This window comes from Lepisma saccharinum, chromosome 11, assembly GCF_977018435.1.
Source record: "Lepisma saccharinum chromosome 11, izLepSacc3.1, whole genome shotgun sequence".
In the NCBI taxonomy this organism is placed as follows: domain Eukaryota; kingdom Metazoa; phylum Arthropoda; class Insecta; order Zygentoma; family Lepismatidae; genus Lepisma; species Lepisma saccharinum.
Window position 1 is genome coordinate 67948802 of NC_139239.1, and position 16057 is coordinate 67964858.

The 16057-nt window shown below is 38.4% G+C and overlaps 1 protein-coding gene across 2 annotated transcripts in view; it reads right to left on the reverse strand.

Moving 5' to 3' along the window:
• The window catches only part of LOC145994890 (DDB1- and CUL4-associated factor 6-like), a 51907-nt gene that overhangs the window by 13436 nt on the left and 22414 nt on the right, over nt 1–16057 (reverse strand). For both annotated transcript variants that reach the window (XM_083131345.1, XM_083131346.1), the window contains 3 exons: nt 15250–15713; nt 13800–13893; nt 10715–10849 (listed from right to left, as the gene is read on the reverse strand). In XM_083131345.1, coding sequence (XP_082987471.1) covers nt 10715–10849; nt 13800–13893; nt 15250–15713 — 693 coding nt within the window. The remainder of the gene's footprint in view (nt 1–10714; nt 10850–13799; nt 13894–15249; nt 15714–16057) is intronic.

The window sequence follows — 16057 nt, forward strand, 5'->3', positions numbered from 1 at the left end:
TTACCAGTCATAGAACAGACTCATGAGTGTGACACATCCTAAAAGAGAGAATAAAATCATCTCCCAAAATGCTTCACAACTTTGTTACTCTCTTACGACTCATACGCAGTATGCGTCAGACATTTGTTGACATAGTTTTAGGAAGCCCTGATAGAGATCCTCGTGGTCGCTTCTTGCTCCGGCTGCTATCTTTCGATTCTGCACGATCACAGTACGGCAGAAGCAAGCAGCCTGATTGCTCTTACTCACAACACCGCAGCACGGAGTCACGCTTGGGGGGAATATTAGACGTCAAACGAATCTTGGCTTTTAGTGATATTACGAACGAAATGGAACTCTACTAGTTATTTCCACAACGAAGCATTGTGCATGAATTGGTGAAAGAATAAGTGTCTTGTTAACCAGGTACTGTTTTGTCGAAAGTTGCGTTTATTACTATTTTGAGAGAAATACAAAGATTCAAGTTTGGTATCTTTTCGTCACTTGATAGTAAACTTTGTTAGCAAAACGAATAGACAGTGTTTGGTGCATTTTGAACTGTTGTTACTGCTAGACCGTATTTTGACGCAGTCACCAATAATTAAGCAATTGGGAATAAGTGCCAGTTTTTGACCGTTTGTCGAATTGGATACACCGTAGGTGATACAAACTTTTGACTGTGTTCTATCAGCCAAATTGGGCATCGTCGAATTGGAGTGAAGCCAGTAGATGACATAGTCTTCGAGTCAAGAAATGTAACCATATGGGAAGAGGTTACTGAAAGCAGATGACCGATTCTTCGTGTCAAGAAAACGTAACCATAACGGAAGAGGTTACCGAAAATAGACGACTAATTCTTCGAGTCAAGAAACGTAACCATAAGAGAACAGGTTACGCCGAATAGATGAGCAACCCATGAAGTCGTTCAATTAGATGGAGCCACTTATTCCAGGAGAGGAAGATTATACAATAAGTTTGCTGCTGTGATCGAGAATGCATGGAACCAAGGTTTAGAAAAAAGGACCACGCCCATTGTATGGTGAAGCGAGTTCGTCGAACGTTAATTGAGGTATGTACTGTGATTGTATTCTAATCTGCTCCGACTGTATTGAATTGAGGGCAAACGATTAAATATGTTTTGTAATTCACAATGTGAGATTAGATTAGATTTTTGAACATGCTAATTTTTCATCACAACGCGTAATTCAGTGAAGTGTTGCGTGAGTTTTGGATAGTGAATAATCCCTTACGAGTATCACTTAATGCAGAAACCTTTTCTCAAGTAAATTATGAAATGACTGAATTGTTAATTTCCACGTAAATCAAGAGAACAATCACTATCATGTAAAGGTTGTCGAGAGCATCAGATAACTCATTATTAAACTAGTTGTACGACTAGTAATTGATAATTAAATACTAAGCTTTAAATTCGTTGGATATCTCTACGACAGGTTGCAACACTTTTGTAGATTTTTATAACTGATAGTTATTGCAATAATTGTTGATTGAAATAACGATCTTTAATGATTGCATTGTAATATAGGATTTAAATGAAAATGCCATCTTAATAATGCTGGACATTAAAAATGATGTTTGTTTATGAATGTATTGTTGTTAGCTGATACTCATTATTCAGAATAAAAGTAAGATTAACAATTAAACTTTTGAGTTGTGTCTTTCGTAAGCCCTGTGAAAATTACCCCTTGCGGTCGCGCGTACACAACAAACTGATGTTAAACTGTTTTCTTTAACGTATGTTATTGACAGCCTTCTTAATTGTATACTTTGGTGTCCATTTAAATGTGTGTGTGATTCTTGAGGGTGATTTGCAGCATTGGGAGTTTGCTACAGCACAATTTTGGAGAACGTGTGTTAAATATCACATTAATCGCACTATTGTTGTCCTTAAAAATAGGCTTTTGATAAGATCGCATGTATTTGCTGGATCGTTGGTTCTCTTAAGAAACTGGGGAGATACGAACAACGTATCAAGTGTCCCAAAGACTGTATATGACTTAGTGACAGGTAGGCTAGTGGCGTATCAATTACGATTCTTTCGCCCTGGGTCACCTTCCATTTGGTATTTGTAATTGCCCACCTACTACGTTACATGAGTTAACTCTTTGCAGCTCAGGAGTTGGATAAATTTCCCGACCCTTCCGGCGTGGAGAAGGTTCGAAATTTTTTTTTTACATTAACACTTTAATATCTTTTATTTTGACATAAGAATACATATTTTCATAATATTTCTTAAATTCTATTGTAATTGTAATTTTAATTTGAAAAAAACTGGTGGTTATCAGCACTAACCAACATGCAAATGTAACATGTTTTTTTATACAACATATGTGAATGAAAATTGTGAAATACAAAGGTTTTCTTTACCTAAATTCAACTTCAATTTCGGTGAAAGGTTTGGAAACAGTCTTTATCCTTCCGCAAACAAAGGGGCACATTACAAACACTGCACATCCATATTGTGCGGACTGGATTGCTCTTCGTGCTACACTTAGCACATCTTCTTGATGTGGACCTCTTAGGTTGATGGCTTGCACTCTGGTTCCTAATACTCGGCATGACACTAGGTTTGTGGCGCTTTATTTCTACACTTCTGTTTGGGGGAGTGTGTGGAGTTGCTATTCTTTTGGAGAGCAAACCTATACAGGGTGACTGGTAATTAGATGTATTCCCTGAAAGGGGTTAAAGTAGAGACAATTTGCAATAAATTTGACCATATGATACCCCGTCCGAAAATTAGTAGTTTTCGAGATAATCGAGTTTCTATTGTTTTTCTAAAAATGACAATTTTCCACATAAAAAGATGAATTGAGAAAAAACTGATAATTGTAGGGAACTTATTTAAGCGTTTTCTGATAGCTAACAAACAAGTGGTTCGTTTTAAAAAAAAGTTTTTTCCAAATAACAATCACATGTAAGTACCAGGTGGGTCTAAACTTACAAGTGATGATAAAAAAATGCACTCTTAGTTTACTTGGCAACGTATTAATAACAAAAATGGTATGACACGAACCGTACAAATTACTTAAATTACTTCCTTGAGTCATCAGCTATCCAACAAGGTACAAATGTTGCTAACATTTACATTTGTGTACAAGAAATAATACTTCATTCATCTTCATGTGTATGGAATCAATGAACAATACAATTAAAGAACATTACACGTCTTGCTCAAAGTGGGCACCTCCGTTACGAATGCAGGCACGTAAGTTTTTACGGACATTTGTTCTCTTAACTCGTGATGTGATGGTGTCCTTGATGTGTTGACCAGCTGTTAAGATCCTCTCCCTGAGCTCTTCTTGCGAGTTTACCGGTACCTTGTCATGTGGCTCCAAATGTAAAAGTCGCAAGACGTCAAATCGGGGGATCGAGCCGGCCAGGGAATCGGTCCACCTCGGCCAATCCATTTCTTTGGGTACTTTTCATCCAGCCACTGTCGCACGCCCAGGCAGAAGTATGGATGGGCGTAATCAACAATCATTTCATCGAGCCATTTTTCCTGCCCCAAATCTTAAATGGCATCACTTATGAACATTTTTTGCGGAACGGGATGGCAATATTGTTGGAGGATGTGCCTCTAGCTACAAGACGTGACATGATTTATCAGCATGATGACTGCCCAGCTCGATCCCCCGATCGATTTGACACCTTGCGACTTTTACATTTGGAGCCACATGACAAGGCACCGGTAAACTCGCAAGAAGAGCTCAGGGAGAGGATCTTAACAGCTGGTCAACACATCAAGGACACCATCACATCACGAGTTAAGAGAACAAATGTCCGTAAAAACTTACGTGCCTGCATTCGTAACGGAGGTGCCCACTTTGAGCAAGACGTGTAATGTTCTTTAATTGTATTGTTCATTGATTCCATACACATGAAGATGAATGAAGTATTATTTCTTGTACACAAATGTAAATGTTAGCAACATTTGTACCTTGTTGGATAGCTGATGACTCAAGGAAGTAATTTAAGTAATTTGTACGCTTCATGTCATACCATTTTTGTTATAAATACGTTGCCAAGTATACTAAGAGTGCATTTTTTTATCATCACTTGTAAGTTTAGACCCACCCGGTACTTACATGTGATTGTTATTTGGAAAAAACTTTTTTTTTAAACGAACCACTTGTTTGTTAGCTATCAGAAAACGCTTAAATAAGTTCCCTACAATTATCAGTTTTTTCTCAATTCATCTTTTTATGTGGAAAATTGTCATTTTTAGAAAAAAAACAATAGAAACTCGATTATCTCGAAAACTACTAATTTTCGGACGGGGTATCATATGGTCAAATTTATTGCAAATTGTCTCTACTTTAACCCCTTTCAGGGAATACATCTAATTACCAATCACCCTGTATATACATCCCTCCTAAATTCCAAGTTAGTGAACTTCTCACCTTCAATTTGATTGTGAATAATAAAAGCATTTGTTAGAGCTGCATCAAGAAAGTGAAAAAAATAATCTCAAGTACCATTTCTTACTTTTGCGGTCAATCTGGTAATCATTCTTCAGTCGATCAAAATTATCGACAAAATTCATATTTTCATTGTACTCCTTCACAATCTTTGGGCAGGGTACATCTGAAATAGTACCATCTCTTGCCTTCCTACTGATGGTTATTGTATCATTGGGATTGTGGAAATTAGACAAAAAGTTCACTGCTCGTTTATCCTTCCATCTTATCATTGTTATGTCATCATCGGACTGTTGCCAATCATATTCTCCTCTCTTTAGTTCCTTCTCCCCTTTGAGACTAGGTAGGAACTTCCGTGCAGGATTCACTGTCCCACATGCAAAAATATTTTTGGCTTTTAGAGTTAGCAGGAGCTCATAGCTATTGAAGTAGTTGTCTACAAATAGAACATGGTTTTTATCAATAAAATCATGACAGAGACTGAGAACAACTCGGGAAGCCAACCCTTTCTCACCTTGCTCGCTTGTTTTCCCAGTATAGATTTCGAACCTGTGGTTATATTCAGACGAGTCACAGAGCATCCATATCTTGAAACCTCTTTTGATTGGCTTATCCCTCATGAATTGTTTCATACTAGATCTTCCTTTGAATTTTACCATCGATTCATCGACGACAAGTTTCTGATAAGCTTTGTAGTTTTGCGCGAAAGAGTGTGCCAGATTGTTCAGAAATGGTCGGAGTTTATATAATCTATCAAATTGTGGATCACGACGCTCTGGTTGAACAGCATTGTTGTTGAAATGTATGTGACCCAACAGCCAACCAAACCTTTTTACACTCATTAGTTTTGAAATATAATAGTCATGCCAGTCTGGTTTTGATGACCAATAATCTCTGTAACTTGACATTCGTTTGAGACCCATAAAAATGTTCATTCCTATAAATACTCGAATTTCATCCATGTCTGTCGGTTGAAAGGGCTTACCTTGTTGTGTAGCATATAGTTCGTGTGAAACACAATATGATTGAGCAGCTCATCATTGAAAAAGAGTGAAAAAATTGCAAGAGGGCTCTTATCTTGCAGTTCCTTCACAGTATCAGTCGGTCCCGCCCTACTTGAGAAATGTGGCACTGGAGTTGTTTGATGAGATGTCTGATCCCAGATTGGTGACCTTGTTACATGAACCGATGGCACAATTGGAGTACTCACTGTGACCTCATTGGAACCATCCTGTTGTCTGACGCTCATTGATGCACTAACACAACCTGTGGCACTTTGTGTTGATGTCGAAGGTCCTTCGTTAGTAGGAATATTGCACCCAAGAAATTCATCTTCAGAGGACGTTTCTGCAATGCACATTCCTTCTGCACTTATTTCTGGGTGAAAAGTGGGATCTGCATCTGAATCATCACTACTGAAGTCCAAATCGGAGCCTGAGGGTATGTCCTCAGCATTAAAAAAGTCTCGAATATCCTGATCAGTCAGCCTCTCCATGATTCTAGGAAATATGTAAACTTTACACAGAGTTCCGAAAGCAACCAAATCTGCGCGGTGGTCAGCAACACTAACCACCTACATATGAAGAGTTCCTTTGTGAACGACCACACAAAAACCTCCACTTCTTGGCACAGACGTAGCCACGGTAATGGGGAAATATAAAAGCACAGTGGATTCGGCAGAAAACGAAAAAGAACTACCATTACAACAATTAGTCATTAACAATCACTGTTTACAACAACATTCAACAAAAGCGGCACCATAAAGGAGACTGGAGTAAACATAAGAAACAACAATCCCCAAAATTTCATTTCAGACAAAAGGCGATACACCTCAAAGCGAAACATTCGAGTTAAAATACCACACAAAACGAAAATTTGCATTTCAAGTGGTGGTCAGTGACACTAACCACCGAGCCGAAAAGGACAATCTTGAGGTGGTTACCATTGGTAACCACTGCACCGCAAAGAGTTAAGACAAGTTGGACACAAAAGTTTATTTACATAACATACAAAAAGCCATTAGCACACTTAAACCTTTTTACACTTACACATATGCTACATTAAAAGTATAATATAAAATATATACATATATAAATAAAATACTTACCGTTTTGTGAGTATGTTTTACGAAAGAACGACGTTTCGGGATCCAACTTTTCCCTTCTTCAGGTTCTCATTCTAGGCAAGTATGATCACTACATAGCCACGTCAATTAAGACAAGGAGAGGGGAAATACGTAAAACTGGATAAAAAGTTCGTTCCATACCGACTGGCCCCATACACGTAAAACTTCATGATCTATTCCTTTCCTTAAAAACTCCAACTACTAAAAAAAGTTCATAAAAAACATTCACACACTAAACACGTTAAAAAACCTTCACAATGCCATGCTTGCCCTCACGACATATTCAGAGTTGATATGGCTTCTTGCGGAATGCCGGAAATTGCTTGGCTTTAGTCCCCACCCACTTCCCCCTATTCCCTCCTATCCTTACAAATGAAAGCCGCTTCATATACATTCCTACCCATTGGTTTATTTTCGATCCTCACTATCTCTCTTTTCTTAATTTCATGCCCTTCATCAATTACATGCTCGGACAACCCGGTTCTTGGCTTCCCTTCCCCGATGTCCTTATCGTGTTCTGCCCATCTTATTCTCATGCTCCTCCCAGTTTGTCCAATATACTCTTTATTACAGTCACAATTAATTTTGTATACCCCTTTTTCATTTTCCCCTTCTTTCAGTCTTTCTTGTATTCTGTAAAGTGTTTCTCCATCGTTCGTGGTGCCCTCATCCCACATTTAATTCTGTACTCCTTAGCTGTTCTTTCAATTTTCTCGGACACTCCCTTGAAAAACGGAATGCCCGTGTACTTATACTTCTTTCCTTCTCTGTCCATTCCCTTGTCTCTTTCCCCCCTCACACCATCTTTATCCTTTTCGCATATTTTGTGAGCTTCCCTACGCAACCTATTCAAATCTGTCTCTTTATATCAATTCTTTTTTCCCCACGTTAATAATCCATTCCTCATTTCATCCCTTTGGTTACATAGTCTTATGGCCCTAATAAAAAAGTTGAGGAACACGTTGTTTTAGGTTCGTCTAGCATGCTCAGATTTATTGTGAACGTACAGGTCCCCTGCTAGGGTTTTATGGTTCACCCCGGTCCTAATTTTTGTTCCAGTTTTAATAATCCTCAGATCTAAAAAGTTAATTTCACCCCCTTTAATTTCCTCCTTGGTAAATTTAATCCTGTCCTCCTGTTTCCCCAACAACTCGAACATCATGTTAAGACCCTCCTCGTCTCCAATAACCAAGATGTCATCTACGTACCTCCCAAAATATTTAATGATCTCTACCGTTTGTTCCGAGGCCGCCTTCTCAATATAGTGCATAAAGATCCCTGAGGCAATTCCAGAAATGGGATTACCCATTGCTAGACCCTCCTTCTGCTTGTATATCTCTTCATAAAAACTAAAATAATTATACCTTGTACACAGATTAAAGCATCTTAGGTATTCCCATGCCACGATAATATCAACACCTTTTTTCCTTAACCATCTTATTATACAATCAGCGGCCTTGTCCCTGGGGACACTAGGGTATAGGTTGACAACGTCAAAGCTTATTATCTTATCCTCTTCAGTGATCTCGATTTTTTCCATCTCTTTTTTCACTTCACACGAATTCCTGATGCTAAATTTGTTGCTTTCTCAGACTTCTTTGATTTTAGACACCAGGGTTTTGGCTAAATTATACCCTGGGTGGGAATACATGGGGATAATGGGTCTTAATGGAGTACCCTCCTTAAGGGTTTTTGGAATCCCAAAGGCAATTGGTATACCCCCTTTTTTACACCCCTCGATTAATCTCGATTCTAGCTAATGTAATGCTGGTCTCAATCCCTTTCTTAACTTCTCTCTTAATTTTATTTATAGGATTTTGATCCACCACCTCGAAGATGTCACCCCAAAAACATTCCTTAATCTTCCTTTTGTATTCATTCCAGTCAATAACGACCATTTTATTTTCCTTATCCGATCTAATCAAAAAACGTTATTTTCTTTAACTCATTTTTTAACATTACCTAGTTTCCTTTTATACTCTTTGTGCATAATTTCAAGCTTTTTTCCTCCCTTATTGTTTCCTTTTTCCTTATCCATTTCCTTCCTGATCTGTTTTTTGATAATATCGTATATTTTGTGTCTTATTTCATTCTTATCATCTTTGTCATCTATCATTGCCCCGATTCCTTCGGCTGCTACTATAAAATCTTCCTTTATAATCTTTCCGTCTCCTATGGCAAAATTTTGCCCTTTCCCCGTGATTTCCTTTAATTCTTTAGGAAGAACCAAATTCGTTAAGTTAAGCACGTCATCATCACTCCCCCATTATCTTCCCTGCTCTCACTGCATTTTCTGCTCCCCCTCCCTTCCCTTCCTATCCTATGTTTCGTAAAACAGATACTCACAAAACGTAAGTATTTTATGATATATTTAATATTATACTTTTAATATACTTAGCATGTGTAAGTCGCACATGCCTTGAAAATGAGACATATGCTACAATCAGCAGTGGTTATTACATGACTGCATTCCAAGTCTCAATGAAAGGAGGGCAAGAACCATCCAATTTTGTCCTTGCAGTGGGGAGCTGAAGGGAGTAAAGCTCGAGTTTGTATTAAAGTTCACGTTAAGCACAGATAGGACTGGATCTACCTATTAAAGTGGGATCGGAACCACTATGTGCCTCCACCAGGTGTCGAACCCAGGACCCCTTGATCGCAAGGCGACGATGCTGCCACTGTTCAATTGGAGAGACCTCCATGTTTAATTTATTTTGGACCAAAGGAGAACAGTGTTGCCATCTTACAGAAACAAAATTCCAGAAAATCATTTCTAGCATTAGCCCAACGGATGCTGGATGGACCAAATTTGGAGGGAAGCATGACAAAAGACCAGTCTTTGAGGACATGTAATGCCCATCTCCTAATTTAGAAAACAAAAGATGAAATTTTAAAAAACTTTAATTTTCGGGAAATTTTGAAAACTGGATGTGTCCTACTATTGCGAACAAGTTATTTTGTTTTCATTATTACAATAAAAATAAAATATATAAAAAAAGCGGTGGTTGAAGAGTAATAGCCCATTTATAATTTCTATCCCATAATGATATTAGTGGAAAAATCAACATTTTCAAACTACATTTGTTAATAATACGAGGGTAAGTCAAGAATTATCTACACTTTTCACCATAACTTTCTTTAGGTTGGCCACACTGTCCACAGCTCTCGCATGCTGATAAGTGGTACTCTTGTGGATACGTGGCCGAGGTTTCATATTAATCCCTCCAGTTTTCTTTCTTTTATAACAGAGTAAACATGGGTGTGCTGCTGTCAGTGTGCACCAACGCAGAACAAAGAACAATGATCCATTCCTCTGCAAATTTGTCATCAGTGGCATGCCTGAGGGGTTAGTTAGGGTTATAACTCCTCCCATTTGGCTCACTATTCTTAAACAAAACGAAAGTCATCAGCATGTGAGAGCTGTGGACAGTGTGGCCAACCTACAAAAAGTTATGGTGAAAAGTGTACATAATTTCTGATTTGATTTGATTTTAAAATTTTGGGTGTGTCAGCACTAAGGCTATTTTGCACCTGACACGTTATACGGGGTCCAGCCCCTTATCGTTACACATAACAACTCTAACGTTGCATAACTAAAATCATAAAATATTAAAATCTTCTGACTTTCATTAAAAGCTGAGGCTGTAAAGAAGCACTCAGCAAAAATAAGGACAAAACACAGAACAACACAAACAAAATTATACTGGCCATGGGACCAGTCGCCAGAGCCTCGTTAGTCTGCAGTCCAGGGTGAACTATGTGGAAGTGAGGTTGAGTAATGGGTGCACTACGTGGAAGGAGCACCCCTTACACCCCAGATAATTTTTGACTCACCGTAGTAGTAACAATAAATATATTGTTTTGTGATTTGAGTTTGCCATACGCCATACCTTCATATACAAATGAATGTAAAAGACAGAAATGAAATATCTAGTGTAGTTTTGAAGAAATGATGCACTTCCGGCTGCCACGTGGAGGTGGTAAACATGTTTACCACTTGTCCTTTGCCGAATACAAGTGCTGGTAAGCATATACTTACCACTCGTCAGCTACAGGTTAATAAAATATCAAAGCTAATGTTTATACACAAATGCTCATACCTTAACAAATAAGGTTACAATTTCTATGCTTGGCACATATGACACTTTAATTTACTAATTACGAAATTCCATACCTTGCATTTCGGTGTCCCATGTATTTCTGTTTGACTGTTGCTTGGAGAATATGCTGTTCATCAAACACAACTTCACGGTCCTGTCTTGATGCAGCAATGGCCTCGTTCATATGCTCTTCAAGAGGATGGATAAACCTGAAAGATTTCACACACATAAAAGTAAATACCTAAAGTATCAAAAATTCACAACTTACGTGAGTAAGTATAAATTTACCCAAACTACGTTTCGGAGGTCAATACTTCCTCCTTCTTCAGGTCCACATGAATATCTAGACTTCGGCGGTGACATAAAAACCCAACTCAGCGTAATTATTACCGGCTTTATCCCACTTTTTAAGAAAATGGATCCACCCCTCCTCTAAATTGTCGTCGTCTCTATTAAGTTTATCATCATTTCCGGTGCATACATATGGAACCTCATATACATTCCGGTCCAATTTATTACTACTTTTTTTAATAACTTCCCTTTTTACGATTCTATGTTTACTTTCAATTATGTATTCAGAGAGACCGGTTTTAGGAATCCCTTCCCTAATATCTTTATCATGCTCCCCCATCAGATTCGCATGCTCCTTCCGGTTTGTCCAACATATTCCCTCCTGCACTTTTCTGCCCTTCAAGGTCTCCTTTGCCCCCCCCCTCCCCCTTTCTTATATTCCGTAAAATGCTTTCAATATTACGGGGGGATTTCGCTCCACATTTAACACCGTACCCTTTCATGGCTTTTTCCATCTTTTTTTTCCGAAAATCCTTTACGAAAGGGAATACCGACAATGCAAACTCCATTGTTCCATCCCTCCACCTTTTCAATTTCCCTGTCGGCAATACTGGTTACTTCCTTCCTTACAATTCTCCCAGCTTTCCTAGCGATTCTATTCATCTCCAAGATTGAATATCCGTTCTTCAAGCCCACTCCCCTTATCCAAGCTATTTCGTTCTCTTTCTCACTTTTGTTGCTACACAATCTTTCGGCTCTAATGAAGAAATTGAGATAATCGTTAGATTTGACTGTACATGAATGTTCAGATCTCCTGTTTATGTATAAATCACCTGCAAGGGCTTATGAAATACACCCGTCATTATTCCACAATCAGTTTTTGTTATACTTAAGTCAAGAAAATTAATCTTCTTGTTGACTAGGTCTTCCCTTGTAAATTTTATCCTTTCCTCCTGTTTTCCCATTTCAGTGAAAACAAGGTCTAGGTCCCTTTCCTTCCCAATAATGAGGATGTCATCGACATACCTACCTTAGAATTTTAAACTTCCCCCTACTTGGTCTAAGGCAGCTTTTTCAATGTAATGCATGAAGATATTAGCCATGAGGCCATAGATCGGGTTGCCCATTGCCAACCCCTCTTTCTGTTTAAAGATCTTTTTGTTAACGTAAAACTTCATATGAGGAACAACCATCTAACGTATTCCCATGCCCCTAAAATTTATACTCCTTCCTCCCAACAACCACCTCTGAAGGCAGTTCCCCGCTTTGTCTCTTGGTAGACTGGGATACAAATTTACTATGTCAAAACTACTGATATTATTGTCGTCCCCAATTTCCAACTCTTCAATGGACTTTTTGACTTCAACCGAATTCTTAACACTAAATTGGGTACTCCCACTAATTTTCCTCATTCTTTTAATCAGTTCCTTAGCCAGTCCATAACCCTGGTGTTCGTAAGTAGGAATGATGGGTCTAAGAGGGATACCATTTTTATGGGTCTTTGGAATACCGAATGCGGTAGGAATGTTCCCTTCTTTAACCTTTCTTAGGAGTGTCTTTTTCTCCCCACTTCCCAGGGGTGATAATAGTTTCTATGCCTTTCTTAATTTCTCTTTTTATCTTACTAATTGGATTCCCCGAGACTTGCTCATAATCGTCATTTCTAAAACTTTCCTCCAGCTTATCATGGTATTCCTCCCTTCCCATGATCACCATTTTATTCTCTTTGTCAGATCTAATCAAAAATACATTGTTCCTCTTGACCCATTTTTTCGCCTTCTGTAAATTTTCCCTAAATTCTTCTTCCCTCCCCCATTTTTTACCCCCTTTCTGGGTTTGATGATTAAGGTTCGTGTACATTTGTTCATCCAATATATCACGCATCATTCGCTTGACCTTACTTCGGTCCTCATTTCCATCCAACTATCTAACAATTTTCTCAGTGGCGATAATACACTCCTCTTTCTCAAAGTATTCCCCTTTAACGACAAATTTATGCCCTTTACTCATTACTGCCATTAAGGCCTTTGGGGGTTCATGTTTAGTCAAATTCAAAACGTTCTCGCATGCCTTCCCCCCAATTTCGTGTTTTCCCATTTTTCCCGTAATCTTTTTAATTATTCCTAATTTTGCAAGCATTTTGCCAATGGTATTACAGAAGGCGAAAAAATGGGCCAAGAGGAACGATGTATTTTTTATTAGAATACCCATGGCCAAGCAGAGATTCGAAGCCAGGATCTCTGGCTTAGTAGTCAAATCAAAGAGTTTTTTATATTCGAATGTGGGTGGGGTTACGTGTACTCTTTTTTAGTACTCATTCATCATTTTGCAATCTTTTTCTGTTATTTATTGACATTCTTTTTTTTAGGAATACTGGGCCCTAAAGGGGGCACTGACTGCTACCCCAAGTGTCGACATCACTGCACGTCACTGTTTAATTCTTCTCTTCACATCATAAACAATGCAATGAACAATACAAACAAACATACTGATTACTTAACAAAAAAAAAAAAAAAGATTACATAAATGTGCATTTCATCCAAATACTGCACAAAATAAGAAAGATTACCTTTATACTTTCTCCTCTCGATAATTATTATGTAGCAGTACACACAATAAGAAATAAGTCAGCCTCCGTTGCGGGAATGGTAAGCACAGCACGGTATGACACCGGCGGTCCCGGGTTTGAATCCCAGCCTGGGTAGGTGTGTTTGTGAGTGTCCCTTCATCAATTTCATCGTTTCACCACTCATCCTCATTTTCGCAATTAGCCAAAAGTAGCCCGAAATGCAAAGTAAAACAAACCAAATCAATAAGAAATAAAACACAGAAAGGAGATGCCAAAATAATATTCATTAGTTTTATTACCTCCTCCTTTCAGGCATTCCCAGCACTTCCTGACTGCCTTCATCATCATCACTGTCATGGTCATCATCTTGAAATTCATAAACTGGCCCTGAAACTAAACCACTTGAGTTAGAAGAATCATACTTATTACATGAAGTTACAAACGCACAATGGCAGAGTGGTACTACAGCACACAAGTTTCACGGGGAAATTTGCAAATTTTGATTTGTACAGAAAACTTACTTCACAATAGAGGTGAGAGATACTACTATGGCAAGTTGACTCGTCAACATTAAACTATTTACGCACTGCAGATATTAATACAAGCATCTCCTACAATAATTAACACCACTCCTCTTAGATTACACCTAACACCGCTGCTATTTTCACAATCTTGATTGCCATAGAAACATCCTCATACTGCAGAGCAACAGTTCTTTGAGGGCCAATGCTTGCAAAAGGCTTTTTCTTTTTGTTGGATTTCACATCTAAACACCAATTATTCATATTTTGGGAAATGAAAGACAAGGTAGTAAATAATTACAGAGAAACTCAGTACTCATGTTTTCCGTGAAGATGTTTTAGTTGTCCTATTAAATTTGGTGGCCACTTCCAGCATCCTTGTTGGAACTTTTTGCGTTGTTGCTTGGCACCTAGCGGCAATCGAGGAACAAAAAAACAACAGAAACATGCCAAGCAACAAGTTCAGTCGCCACAAAAAATAATACAACAAACGTGAGTACCGAGTTTCTCTGCAATTACAACAATTTAACAATGTCTCAATTTTTGAGATGAATGAATGAATTTAAAATTTTGGGTATGCCAGCACTTAGGCTATTTTGCACCCGTTACATTATATGCAGTCCAGCCCTTTACCAGTACTAAATATAACTAATATATAATATCTGTACTGGTGAAGGACTAAAATATTCTTACTTCGGTTAAAAGCTGAGGCTGTAAAAGGGCACTCAGCACAAATGAGAACAAAACACAAGACAACATCCACACAGCTCTACCAGGATTATACTGGCCGTAGATCAAGATGCCAGAGCCTCATTAGTCTGCAGTCCAGGGTGTACTACATGGAAGTGAGGGCCCGACCCTGTGGCCGAGTGGTTAGCACATCGCACTGCGATGCCAAGGGTCCCGGGTTCGAATCCCGGTCGGGCTTGGTTGTTTGTGAATGTCCATTCATCAATTTCATCATTTCATCACTCATCCCCATCTTCGCAAATTAGCCAAGAGGCACAAAATGCGAAGTAAAATAAACTAAATCAAATCAAAAAAAATGGAAGTGAGGTTGACAATTGGGTGTACTACGTGGTAGGGTCACCCCATACACCTCTGACTTTTCCAGATGTTTTGGCATTTTTAGCAGAATTTCTTGACCTTTCTTTCAAAGTGACCATTGTTATTATATTTTATATAATTTTAGGGAACTACAAAAAATTATATGTAAATATTTACATACCTTCAGTACCTTGAGAACCTCCCCAACCCAAAAACCCTAGTTTCCCTCTTGTTTCTCTCTTCCTAACGCCGCTTGGACCAGGCTCGTCACTCTCAGCAGCACGTGTCGAAGTCCCAGTTTGTTTACTTGCTTCTCCCGTGGATTTCATCGGCTCAGCACTTTTAGCCCTCGGAGTTTCTAAATTATCACAGATATCTTCGAAAGTTTCCAATGGAGAACTAGAGTCTGCAATTTCGAAGTCACACTCGCTTGAGGGCACGGCAGATTCACCAGTTGAATCTGTCACCGCCAAACTCTCATTCTCTGCAATGCCGCTGCTGTTTGTGTTGTTAACGTCCGACAAGTTGTTGTACACAGAAGCACTGAGATCTCGACTAACTTCATCTCCAACGCCGATAGAGATTGTCCCACTTGTAGAACTTTTGTCAGAATACATTAAACTAACTGCAGGTTCACTGTTGTGTCTAAAGTAAGAAAACAAAAGTACTAAATATTAGCAACGTACAGGTAAGGTTTTATTACACATACTTGTTGAGTATTAATATAAAATTTAGCAATTCTGATAATTATGGATGTGATTTTCCATTATTTTCATCACAAAATCTATATTTTTGAAATATTAAATTTTATAATTGGTTCGATATTTCATCATGGTCAGAAAAGCTAAAGTTGGGAGAAAGTATGATAAAATCCTAGTCAGTATTGGTCTTATGTCAAGCGTAATACTCAGAGCGTAATTTTAGAGCCCCACTTACTCCACTTCATTCTAACCAGACTAACAAAGTGCATTCAGAATGCTGGTACAAAA